General features: G+C 38.2%; 1 protein-coding gene across 2 annotated transcripts in view; it reads left to right on the top strand.

The window, feature by feature from the left end:
• LOC140482067 (glutaminase kidney isoform, mitochondrial-like) overlaps positions 1 to 13,864 on the top strand; it is a 130,365-nt gene that overhangs the window by 32,096 nt on the left and 84,405 nt on the right. For both annotated transcript variants that reach the window (XM_072578976.1, XM_072578978.1), the window contains exons 4-5: positions 3,553 to 3,682; positions 4,008 to 4,087. In XM_072578976.1, the coding sequence (XP_072435077.1) occupies positions 3,553 to 3,682; positions 4,008 to 4,087 (210 nt within the window). The remainder of the gene's footprint in view (positions 1 to 3,552; positions 3,683 to 4,007; positions 4,088 to 13,864) is intronic.

Here is a 13,864-nt window from a genome sequence, read left to right as displayed (position 1 = left end):
CAGAATGTCATCTGCAACTTGTACTGTTTATTACTATCAAACCCACCTACCCTTCCCTTTCATCATGCTGAAATGTTGACTGTTCCCTCAGTGACAACCTGGTCCTCAATTGTACTAATACCACATCCCCTTCCTATAACATATTTTCATGCAAGTTCAGGAAATGTAACACCTGTTGTTTTACCTCCACCCTTTTCAGTGTCCAAGGCACCAGATGGTTCTTCCAAGTGAAACTGTAATATATATGTGCTCCTTTCAGTTAGTGTGCTGTATGCATTGTGCACTCTTCAACGCTGTGGAGGCCAAGTGCCAGTTGAGTAACCACCTCCAAGACTTTTGTTTCCCGGCCCCCAACACCTCATCTTATCTTGGACATCCAGGCCCTATACACTTACTTCTGACATGACGAGGGCCTCCAAGCCTTCTGTTTCTTCCTGTCCTGACATCCTCATCAGTAACCTTCCACTGACATGCTCGTTCATTTGGTTGAACTGGTCCTCGCCCTCCATTTCCTTTTTGAATCCTTCCACTTCTTCCAGATGAAAGGGGTAGCCATGGGCATCTGTATGGGTCCCAGCTATGCCTGTCTCTTTGTCGGTTATGTGGAACAGTCCAGCTTCCACAGTTACACTGGCACCATTCCCCACCTTTTCTTTTGCTACATTGATGACTGTATCGATGCCACCTTGTGCTCCCATGAGGAGGTTAACAGTTCATCAACTTTGCCAACACATTCCTGGACCATCTCAGACTCCTCCCACCCCTTCCTGGACCCCTCCTATCTGTCAACGATGACCGAATCAACACACATCTACAAATTCCCACCAACTCCCACAGCTACCTGGACAATACCTCCTCCCACCCTACCTCCTGTAAAAATGCTATCCCTTATTCTCAATTTCTCTGCCTCCACCACATCTGCTCCCAGTAGGACCAGTTCCACCACAGAACACACCAGATGACTTGCAATTTCCCCTCCCAAGTGGTTGATGATGCCCTCGAGCACATCTCATCCACTTCTCGCACCTCCACCCTCGAACCCCACCCCTCCAACCACAACAAGGACAGAACCCCCTGTTCCGCGCCTTCCACCCCACAACCTGTATCATCCTCTGCCATTTCCTCCACCTACACACTGACCCCACCACCATATTTCCCTCCCCATTCCAATCTGCTTTTTGTAAAGACCATTCTCTCTGTGACTCCCTTGTCAGTCCCACGACCCCTACCAACGAACCCTCCTCTCCTGGCACTGTCCCCTGCCACCGCAAGAATTGCAAAACCTACACACACACCTCCCCCCTCATCTCCGTCCAAGGCTCCAAAACAGCCTTCCACATTCATCAGAGTTTTACCTGCACTTGTACACTCGTCATTGACTGTATCCGTTACTTGCTCCCAATGTGGTCTCCTCTACATTGGTGAAACAGGACACCTACTTGTAGAGCGCTTCAGAGAACATCTCCAGGATACCTGCACCAACCAACCCCACTACCCCGTGGCTGAACACTTCAACTTCCCCTCCACTCTGCCAAGAAAATACAGGTTCTGGGCCGCCTCCATCGCTACTCCCTAATCACCCCATGCCTGGAGGAAGAATGTCTCATCTTTTGCCTCTGGTCCCTCCAACCCCACGGCATGAATGTGGATTTCACCAGTTTCCTCATTCCCCTCCCCCGACCTTATTCTAGTTCCAACCTTCCAAATCTGCACCACTCTCATGACCTGTTGCACCTGTCCATCTTCCTTCCCACCTATCCACTCCATCCTCCTCTCCGAACTATCACCATTACCCCCACCTTCATCTACCTATTGCGCTCTAGCTACCTTCCCCCCACAGCTCTACCTCCCTCTCATTTGTCTCATCACCCACTCGGCTCACAGCCTCATTCCTGATGAAGGACTTTTGCCCAAAACATGTATTCTCCTGCTCCTTGGATGCTGCCTGACTTGCTGTACTTTTCCAGCACCACATTCTTAACTGTTTAAGGGCACCTCTTTAGTCTGCAAGTACGATGCAGAGCTTCCAGTGGTATGCCTTTTAATTCTTTACCTGATTTTCTGCTGACACCTCTAATCTTGGTGTACTGTTCCAATGAAGCTTAGTGCAAACTTAAGAAAAAGCACCTCATGTTTTGATTAGGCGTTTCAAAGCCATCTAGACTCAACGTTTGCTTTCAACAACTTCAAGCTATTATCTCTGTTCTCCTATTTTGTTTGTTTTTCTCGTGTTTTGGTTTTAATCCCATTTGTTTTCATTTTTTGCTTTAGAGTGGCTATCATTCATTATTTTGCCATTCATGCCTCATCTGGACTACCCCTTTTGGCACCTTTACTTGTCCAATAACTGCTCCCTTTGGTTTTGCCAACTAACTTTTGTGTCATTACTGGTCTCCTGTCCCTTTCCAGACCTAACCTTTTTTTGCCCCTTTTTATCCTATTTCACCTGCTGAAAAGGTACAACTTTTTTGTTTTAATTGCCATTTTGATAAAGTGGATGTCCGACATGCTGAGTATTTCTGGATTTTGTTTTGATTTGTTTTGGCATTATTTTGTTTTTGGATTGAGTGGCTCAGTACCACTACAACCAGCTGAGCTAGTTTAATCCTGAAAGTTTTCTGTATGGATTTTTGGCCTTCAGGGAGTGAGAGAAGTAACCAGTGAGATAAAACCGACTTGACTTGGAGCTCACCAGTGTCTCTGCTCCATGTGCATTTCTCTATGACCCTACTTGTACAAAGGCATAGTCCTTTCTTCATATTGACGCCATCCTCCAGCATGTTTTTCGAACTATTAGAAATAAAATTGTAGTGAATCCTGATCACTCATGGTCCAGCATATCCCTGACAGTACTATTACCATCAAAATTGTATATCAGTTCAAATGGCAAAACTTGCCGCCGCCTCCCTTTTGTGCTTGTCCACTAACTGCAAGTTAAAGCTGTCAGTGTGAGTGCACCTGCAAAAATACTCAAATGCTCAATACCATCCAGGACAAAGCAGTTCTTTTGATTTCTAGCTATCTATCATTTTAAGCAATCATTCCATCCATCAAGGTGCATTTTAACAACTTACCAAAATTTCTTCACAAGTGCCTTCCAAAGCAGTAATTTATCTTCTGGAAGAAAAAGGACAGTGAGTGCATGAGAATATTGTTACTTGGCAAGTTCTCCTCTAAGTCTGGGACCATCCTGACTTGAAACTATAATGCTGCTGCTTCATTGTCAAAAAGTAAACATCTTGGAATTTCTTCCCTCACAACACTGTGGTTTATCTGCATCATACCGATTACAGAGGTTCTCCAGGACAGCTAGGAATGGACAATAAATACTGAACTAGCCAGCAATGCTCATATCCCAGCAGTGCATAATGAAAAAAGTTTTTGGTCTGATATTTGAAACTGTAATTTAAATAGGTTAGTAGAACTTTTATAGTTTAGGACAAATTTGTATGATTGGCATAAACTCATTTTGTGACACATGTATATGGAATCTTGAGTTCTGGCATTAATTTACAGTAACTTTGGGTCTTTTGTGTGTCTGTCTTATTTTAGATGTGTTGGAAGCAATATTGTACTGCTCACGCAAGCATTTAGGAGGAAATTTGTCATCCCAGATTTTGAAATATTTGCATCCCATATAGATGGTCTTTATGAGAATGCCAAAAAAATGTCTGGAGGAAAGGTATGATTTGAAATTGATTTTTAGTACAGTAAGAAGTTGAATTCTAAACTGCGAAATATAAATTAAAAAATGCATTTACCCACAGGAACTAAGTTTTTATTTTCCTTTTATGTTAATAATGCTGTATATTAGAAAAACAGTGAATAGTTGTAGACTTGGAAGGAATGTCGGGCAGCCATAAAAGTAATGCATTTTTTTAATATATGCAGTGGTGTTCTAGTTTCAAATACTGTAATTTTTAAAACTAGACTTGTTGGGGAAACTTGCAAGCAAGGCTATTATGCAAAAATACTTCACTTAGATATTTCTTTTTTTTTCTCAAAAGGTTGCTGACTATATTCCACAACTGGCTAAATTTAGTCCAGATTTGTGGGGCGTGTCATTGTGCACAGTAGATGGGCAAAGGTAAGAAACAGAAACTTTATTTTAGAAATTTAGCAGAGTCTTGGAAGTGTTGGCTGTAAAGCTTCAGTGACTATTGAATATATCTTATTCATGTTTATTTATTTTCCTTTTTGATACCATCTTTAATAACATTAATCACCAAGATTTACTTGTGAGCAGTTCGTTTGTGCTTTTTCTTAAATGAAAGAGCCCAATTTTAAGTTTCTGTGGTAAGTTATTCCTGCTAACAGATATTCACAGCTATCAAAATAAGTCATGTTTCAAATAACTGAATTATTTTCTGAACAAGTTTGTGTTCAACTTTTTTTAAAATGGACTCTCCCTTTAATTGATTTGATTTTTGTAAATGAGAACATGTTAGCTTCCAATTTAGAGTTATAAGATCAAGAACCTCTTGAGGTCGTTCCATTGTTAGGTTTGACCATGGCTTATCTGTTTTTTAGCTCTATTTACCTACTTTTGTTCCATGTTCCTTAACCACAAACATAACTATCAGTCTCTATTTTACTTGAAGTTTAATTTGTGTAACCTGTCCTCATTTTTAATCTCTTAAATCTGGGTTTTTTTCAGAATGTGCATCGCAGCCCTCTCCAATGCCAGTTTAGCTTCCATTGATGTGGAGACTGATTGCATAATTCCAAATATTGTTTGACCAATGCTTTTATGTTATAAAATCCATTCATTTGGCTTCTAGCCACCTTGAGTTGAAAACCACATTTTTTTGAATCTTTTCTTTGTACTTGTAAATTTGGGAACTGAATCTAGAACTTGCTAACAATTTAGAAAATAATATGTATCTTTCTTGGATCATAATTGAATGACATTACGCATACACAACTCTATCTGTCACAGTTTTGCTCACTCAGTGAGCCCATCATGCACCTTCACAATTAAGATCTACACCACTAGAGAAAGTAACTCAATTAGTGGTGTCAGCAGACTTGGATGTACAATATTCTTTTCTACTATTCATGAACATAATAAAAATTTGAGGCTACAGTTCAAATTCCCATGGATGCCACGAATTACACTACATTGATTTGGAGTATATACCCACTGTTGTTTTGTTGTTCTGCGCTCACACCCCCCCCCCCCCCCGGAATTACTTGACAATTTTCTTTAATTCTGTGCTTTCACTTTTCCCCACTGTAGATATTAGCTGTCTCCTGGTTTCTCTCCCACCTTTCTTAAATAATGGAGTAGCATTAGTCATTTTCTAATACAAAGGGAAAGTTCCTGAATCAGAAAATTGTTTTTTTGTAAATCATGACTAAAGAATCCACATTTTATTTCCATCTACTCTAACAAATTGAGATGGAATTCATTTCAGAATTTTAAAAAAATTGTCAGTCGCATTTTCCATATTCTTTTATTTAAACTTGTGTTAAATCTAGTAAAGTCTTAAGTTATAGTCTTGGGAATTTCTAAATTGATAGCCCCTATTTTAAATAAGATTGCACCTATTGAATTAATAAGTCACTCATGTTTTAGTTGCAAATGTCTTTTTCCCTATTTCTCGAATAAATGTATTATGCTGCTTTACTCAACGATTTTATCGATCAAAAAGGATGAATATTTATCCTTCATGTTTGATTATATTGTAATCTTGTAATATTTGCAGATGATGGATGCTATAACCTCAGCCATGAATAAATAGTTTATCTGACATTAGTGGCTTTCCATGCATGCCACAATGTCTATTTTATTTCAACCACATATTGAAGTACTTTTTTTTTTCTCCCAAGGCTTGTGTTCGTCTTCTGAGTATCTGAAAGCCATAGTACCTAGTGAGCCTTTTGCTTTTTTTCTTTGGTGTCATGGTTTCTCTTTCTACTGTCTTTAGGTTCTGGATGAAAAGTACTCCTCTTTTACATGACGATTACCTCACTTTATTTCCCTCTAACTATTCATTTCATCTGTTTGATCTTACTTTGTTTACAAAGGATAGATTGGTTCAAAATGGAATGCTGCAACACAAGTTTACTTCCACAAAATTTGGCAATTATTGTATTTCCACTTTAAACATGTTCTGATCCACTGTTCTGCTTCAGTGTACTTCACTTCGACATGCTGCGCTTAGTTTTCTAAGAGCCATTTGGACCACTTAACAGATCCATACTGAAGAAGTTGATTCCTCCTCTCTACTTGTGTTCATGACTCAAATTTGAGAAGGATATGGATATAGTGTGTAAATATGGGATTGATGTCGACAATCCGCTTTTATCTAGAATGGTAGGGCAGGTGTGAAGGGTTGAATCACCACTACCTGTTCTGGTATTCCTAACATTTCTAAGCCCTTTTAAATCCATTATTTAATCCTTTTTAATCCTCCTTTTGCCTCCCTCTGCTCAGTTCCCAGTGTGAGCATCATCTATTGCACCATTTAACGTTTTGGTCACTGAAAGATGATCTCCTCTCAAATTAGGGTCAGTTTTATGTTTTAGACTCTTTTTGTTTTCCCAAGAAATGGACTGGGGCTATCTAGATTCTCTTCACATTGATTCTTACAGACTGAAGAAAAAACTTTTTTAAAAATTCACTTCACACAGAAGAATTTTTAAAATGTATTTACAAAGAACATATTTGCACCTAGCACTTAGAAAGTCTTTGTTCTAGAGCTTAAGCTTGTCAACAGTTATTTTAAGGAAGGAGATTGATTTATTGTCATTACATTTCAAAATTCCTATCTTCTAAAATTACTGAACAGTGATTTCAATTGCATGAACAGTTTTTCCCTCCTCTCTCCTCAGGATTAATTCATTAACATCTCTTAAATGAGAACACATAGCCCATACTCTTTTTTTTTGTTTAAAGTCTTGAGATTCAACAGCATTTGCATTTTCCTCATCAACCTTTATTCAAGTTCTTTCTCTTTCTCCCCACCTTCCGTCCTCAAAATGACTTTTAGTTCATGAGATACAAGGTATTATTTATCACTGACAAATGGAATATTTATTGTCCAATCTTCACCATCGTTGAGAAGACAGCAGTGATCTGCTTTCTTAAATCACTGCATTCCATGTGTATAAGTGTTTAACTTCGCATTTTATTGGAATTGATTTTATCTTCGTTTTCCCATGTCTTTAGCTTGGAGAATTCAATTGTGACCATGCCTGAGTGTCCTGTTCTTGTCCATCTGGGATATGTGACCTAATTGGGAGTTTCACAGGCAGGTCTGTGTTTAAACTCTCAGTTGCCATGAAACATAGCCCACCTTTCTTGATTTCTGTGATATTGCAATGTCATACCAAGTGCTTCATGTTGATGCAATAAATTGGTTATGCTTTTGTACTAAATACAACAGAATTTCTTTTGCAAATCCAAAAAAAGTCCCACTTCAATAGCATACAAGTAACCAAACAACTGGTGTCCAAGAGCTGCTTTAACTAACTGAATTACCTGATTCCATTTACAACATTTGGAAGACATTCAATTACCATTTCTCATTTGGATTGGCTCCACATAATTGGAGCCCCAGAATATTTTTAAAGTGATCACTTGGAGTTGCAGGTAAACCATCAATCTTATGGACTTCAGATCTGCATGTTTGAGCCTTTACACTTTTTATTTTTTAAAAATTACAAAACACTTCGGGCATTTGAATGCATGAAGTAAATACAATGACAAATTTACTGAAATGTATTAAACTTTTGCAGTTAGTCTCTGATTTTCTATTTACCTTTTCTAGATTGGCTTTGGATAACAAATGTTCACTACAGAATAATTGAGGATCCAGTGTGTTTGCTGCAACTAGTCAAACTCATTAATTTCAAGAGAGAGAGTTTTCCCAGCATCATAAGAGTTGGGTTTGGAGGCAGGGTGGCTGAGAATTTTTTAAAAATGCGTTCGGGTTGTTATCATGATGTGCTTTTGCCTTCTTCCATCTTTTGTAAGTGTGGTAGGAAACAATTTTAGGAACTCCTGTGGTTGAGGTGTGAGGTGGATAATTGAGAGGGATTTTACATTCGGTTTCCTTCTTTATCGAAAAAGCGATTAACCTCCTCCTGTCTCAAGCCAGGTAGGTTAGAAAAAGTAGAGCACGTGGGAGATATTTTGTTAACGTAACTGACTCATTCTCAAACTATTGATCAGTTGTCACTGAAGAGTTTCAGGCATGGCCAGTGGGAGACTGCTTTACAAAGAACTTCGTGCTGTCAGATTGCCAGCTCCTTGGAAGGCACTTCTGACTAGCATTTCATCCAACTTAAGATACACTTCTCTCACACCAGCTTTTAGGGTGGTAGCTTATGTAATATGATCTCTACCTCTTCTGAGACCAGGCAAGGTACTTAGCACTGCTAAATGTTGCTGGGAGTGACTCCAGCACAAGCATCATCTCCATACAACCTTCCACAAGGAAGAGAGAATGGCCATTGATGCATCTGGTCAGAAAACTGATCCCCAACTGAATATCTGCAGGAAGAGGACCAGATATCCTGATATACACAATCACCAGCCATCTTGGGAACCTCTGGTTTTCATGGCTAATAACAGTTGATGTCCTCAGTGTTTGATTTGCCTTTCCAGTGGACTATGTGGACGCAACTTTGCCATTGATCAATAAGGTCTCCACTCCCATGACCAATTTGAGAGATCTGTTCTGCAAGGAAAGACAGACAAGTATATGTGGCCATTGTTGGTTTGTGTGCAGAAACATGAAATTGACCATACATGAGAACGAGTGTGTGTTAGCTCTTTAGTTAGGGATGTGAGGTGACTACAGGGAGATGAATGAGTGGAACTATTAAGATGTGTTCACTTGGGGCTTGTATTTCAGAGTGAGATTTGGTATTCACCAGTTGTACTGTCCTAATGACCTAAATTTTATTGGTGCATGGTCTCAGGTTGAAGGGAATACATTGATATTTCACTGTTTTTTGGACATTTCTTTCCGTGCCTGCTCTGCTGGGAAGGCTGTCCTATTTCCACCCTTGGTATAGTTCATCTCAGCTCTGCCTCTGAGGTGTCTCCATTCCTGTGGGTGCTGCGCTGCCTCAAATGGAAATCATGCCTCCCCCAAAATGGGTCAGGAGTGTGGTGCTGGAAAAGCACAGCAGGTCAGGCCACATCCGAGGAGCAAGAAAATCGCCATTTTGGGCATAGCCCCTTCATTCCTGATGAAGGGCTTATGTTGGAAACGTTGATTCTCCTGCTCCTCAGAGGCTGCCTGAATTGCTGTGCTTTTCTAGCACCACACTCTTGACTCTGATCTCCAGCATCTGCAGTCCTCACTTTCTCCTCCGACAAAATGGCCTCATCATGTCACCTGCTCTTTAATTGGTTGAGGGACCCTGAGATGGGTTCTTATGGCCTTTCAGGGCTGCTGACACACACACATTCCTCAATACTCTACCAGCGCTCAGGCAGTAAGATTTCTTCTCGAATATCTGTTTCACAACCCTGTCTCCATCATTATATTATTTGTAAAGCTCTTATCTAAGCATTTTTGCAAGATGGTTGGTAAGTACCTGCTTTATTAAGTATATGAACAATGGAGTTATAACTACACAGACACATTTTTTTTCTGCATTCTATTTACAAAAAATTTGAAGATTCTGGAAATGAAACAAAGAACAGCAAATGCTGAAAAAAGCACAGCAGGTCAAGCAGCATTTAAGAAAAGCAGGTAATTTTGCCTTACAAATGCAAGCCTTTTATCAGAATTGGACTTCTCCAGAACGTAGTTTTATTATTGCCGTCAGCTGTCAGATACATTTATCAACATTTGTCATGTGTGAGGCCATGCAGAGAAAGCCAGCAATCTTTCAACACTAGGGGTGGGTGGTGGTACTAATAACCAAATTTTATCTTTATACATATCCTGTTTTTACAGTGGACTTTCCTGCAAGTGGATTCTGTGATATTATTCACAGCCCCATGATAATTTTTTGTTCATCATGCCACACATGTTCTAGGCACATAAGCATTTGAATGATAATACTTCCTAATAACTGTTGTACATTTCTTTTGTAAATGTAATTTTAAATATTGTTGAATTCAAAATTAATGTGATCTCCACATTGGAGTAATTAGTAAATCTAGTTGGAATGAGCTGAAAGAGAAATACACCCAACTTTTAAGAAGCTGCAGACACGATTGCATTTCCTAACCACCTAAGAATGTCATCAACAGGGTTTATAGTACCCAAAACAGGAATCCAGCCATTCTCAACAGAATATCTCAATAAGTGTAAAAGTTCACATGTCTGGAAACTACAGTATGTTTATGGATCATCTCATTTATCCAGAAGTATAAATGGTAATCAGATGGCCTCCCCCATGTCTTTTCTTTGCCTTCACTTATATGAAAACTGAAGGTCATCCTAAAGTAAAGCAATAACTAACTTGGAAACTAGTGAATAACAGGTTTTAATCCCATCATGCATGCCTGAAGATAAAAGGCATCCACTGATTAATATTGATTGTCATATGTTACCAGGCTTTTGTTCACAGAAGCTTTTATTTTCAAAAATGCCGTGAATATTTCTACGGATTCTTCGTAATGGCAAGAGTGAGAACCACTATAAAATTGTCACATTGAGCATTTTAGAGCAAACTACTTCATTTGTGTGCCATTGGACAACTTAGAATGTAAAGTACCATTGCACTGCTGAGGATAATGATTATATATTTGTGAATTGCACTGTTAAAACTTTAGCCAGGTCCAGCAAAAAAGCATAGACTCAATTTAATTTTGGATGTTTGTGCTGATTTACAAGTATGTATTCAGGTGTGTGGGAATACAAGGAGTAGATGCTTTTTACTGCAATACCAGTTCCTACTTAAAAGAGTGAAGGGAAATAATTTAAAATATGTGCCAGAAGTAAATTATAAATTGTTGTACCCACTTAGAAGCACTGTGAAGGCATCCCATCCGAGGTCTCTGATCCAGGAAAGACCCATTTTGTTGAAATATTGCATGTCTTTGGAATTAATTGGGAGCTGGTTTGAAGCCCTTGCTTGTCGATGGTTGTTTAAAGTATGAGAACAACCGGTTGATTCTTAATTTGTGATCATTCATTGTCAAACGTATGCAAGTGCTGTTTGCTTGTAATGATAGATAAAATCTTCTATATTTACCTCCAATTTTTTTTGGCTCAGGACACAGAAATGGCAAGCCTTCACTTTGCTGTTCTTTGATATAAAATGAGTTTGAAATTAGCCTCCTTTCTGACCACTCCTGGGCCTCATGTGATGGTATTCTTTTGTAATGTAAGAACTTTGAATCAAGTTAAACCTTGAATTTGCCTTTGAATCGGTTTAATATAATTGCCTTTTTAAAGCGTAACCTACATTTGATTTGACATTCTGTTGGTTTTGGACCTCAGCCAAGCATGTTTGGAATATTGATGTTTAAATTATTAGCTAATTACTCAATAGTAGAAGTGCTTGAAGAATAGGGCAAATATAAAATTATGTAATCTTCAAAGTAAAGCTTCTTCCTTTTTTAATGGAGTAGAATTATGCAGTAAAAATGTCCAAAACTCTGGTGATCATGTACACATGATTTAAATTCCTAGTCTATGTTTGAGACAGGCTGTCATCCAACTACTTCTGAAAATCAAATTCTGCATGAATCCTGTAATGTAATGAATTTTTTTTTGATTTTTCACAAACCTTGATTAGGAACAGATTTTTTTTTTAAAAAAAGAAATGTTGCTCATTAATCTCTTGTGCTTCCTAAAATTGATTTTGTTTTATCAAGCTATTTCTTTTTCGGAAAGAACTTTAGAACAAAGTCTCTATTTGGGAACCAGCGGGAGGCTGCAGGTTGGAAGATACAGTATTTTATGCAATTATTCATGCTTGCATTACTGAAGTGACCAAAAAGAGTTAATCATTTTAGTGATATTTTTCCTGAATCGTTTGTCATGTCCTAGATGAACAGTAAAGTTCTTTACTTAGTACTGATTTTGTAATAAATTTTTCTTTATGATTCAAAATGGTTAGAGTGTGGGGACAATTTTTCTTTTGCAGTTAGGGTAGGGTGGAAAGGGAGGAAGAGAGAAGAGATGAGATTTTGATGTTGTGAAAATATGTTTTTTTTAAAAAGTCCTTTTATTCTACAACCAACCAGCAAAAGTGAATTATTTTAAATGTTTTCTGTAGGATAAAATTGTATAGCGATAAATTAGTATCTAAAATGTATTTTTCATTAAAAATGCAAATTTGTACTCTTGATTTCCGAACAAAAAAACTTGAGATGCTGCTTTTGAATTTCAATTTAAATTGTTCCATGGCGTGTCTAAAACAGAACAAATTACACTCTATAAAAATAAATTTAGAGTATTCAAGTGCATATTTACTTAATTATAAATGTATTACCATGGGCAGTAAGGTTCCACTTAAATTTAACTGTATGTTCATCTTAACAATTTTAGTCGAAGAAATGAGTGCTACTGTTCACAGCTTTTGTTGTTAATATTAGTCCTTCTTAAAAGCTAGACTTTTTAAAAAAAAAAAAGACCTAAATTATGAACTGTTTCTGCTGTGGATAACTTTGCTCCACATGAAATAAATCAATTTTTTGGTTATATTTCTTTGACATTATTTAGACTGGTTCCATCCGGCTCTAGTAAACAAAGAGTAGCCAGAACCACATGCGAACCTACAATAGACAAGTTATTTTATCTAATGGCTGAGACTGAATCTATCAAGTAACTGAACTGTATCAACTAGCAGACTTTAGGTTCAGCTGAATTGTTGAATGAGATCAGAGGACAGTAAGAACGCCACAGTTACACCAGAATGGGGAGGGGAGTGTTCATACTGGATCGCCATTGATTTGCATTAAAGGTATGTGTGTGGGGACATGAAGTGACAGCAGAATTTGGATCTCTTCTAACTCCTTGTAACTGAGCAGTCTACTTACTTTACTGTCAAGTATTGCATGTGTCTAATGGCCACTTGGTAAGGTACTGGAGGGTGACCTTTACCTGTGGATCTGTATTTCAGATAGCCATCTGAGAGAATGGTGGAAAAATTATGTTAGGAAAAAAGTTGTTTTTGCACTTTTTTGAGACTTCTTATTCTTTTACCTGTTTTAAAGTCGTCTTTATTTTTTATAGTCTTTCACCTCGGTGGAAATGAACTTCAGCCAGGAGAGCAAGTGGGTGGAACTGCATACTCCTTCACAACTTCACTATGCCAGACTTCTATAAATGGCCATAAAGGAGGTGTGTGTATACACAGACCAATTCCCAATGTTTGTTTTTTGCTTTCATGGGATATCTTGAAAGAGACATCTGAAAACCAACATAGCTCATTTGATAAGATTTCCAATTAATGGTGCGAGATCAGTAACTCAAAAGTCACTGGTCTGCAGCTTCGTTTTACACATCTTAAGGAATTTCTGAAAACCTTGTGCTGCTGGTTACTACATATGTGCAGTCAGCATGATCTGTTTGAACTTTGATATCTACTTTGCCTTTCAGCAGTTGAAGTGGTATGGAATTTCCACTTCTCAGTCTGCTCAGGTATATGGCTGAATTCCATTCATTGTTCATCTCCACGTTTGCATCTACTACCCCAGTTGCACTGTAAAACTTCAGTTAGTGTGAAGTCACCTTTCGCACTATAGCAATGCAAGCTTGGATTCCCTTTCTTCATTATGCAGTATGGCATTACTTATCTGAAAAAAAACCAGTCCTCTACCACAAGTGCTCTGTATCACTTGAAAAAAAGTACATTCTTTGAACTCTTTTTTTTTTCATTCTCTCTCTATAAATGTTCACTGGGTTTCTGAGGTGGATGGCACAACACTCTGTGCATTTATGAA

Source organism: Chiloscyllium punctatum, chromosome 10, assembly GCF_047496795.1.
Source record: "Chiloscyllium punctatum isolate Juve2018m chromosome 10, sChiPun1.3, whole genome shotgun sequence".
Classification (NCBI taxonomy): domain Eukaryota; kingdom Metazoa; phylum Chordata; class Chondrichthyes; order Orectolobiformes; family Hemiscylliidae; genus Chiloscyllium; species Chiloscyllium punctatum.
This window is presented reverse-complemented; position numbering and strand designations above follow the sequence as displayed.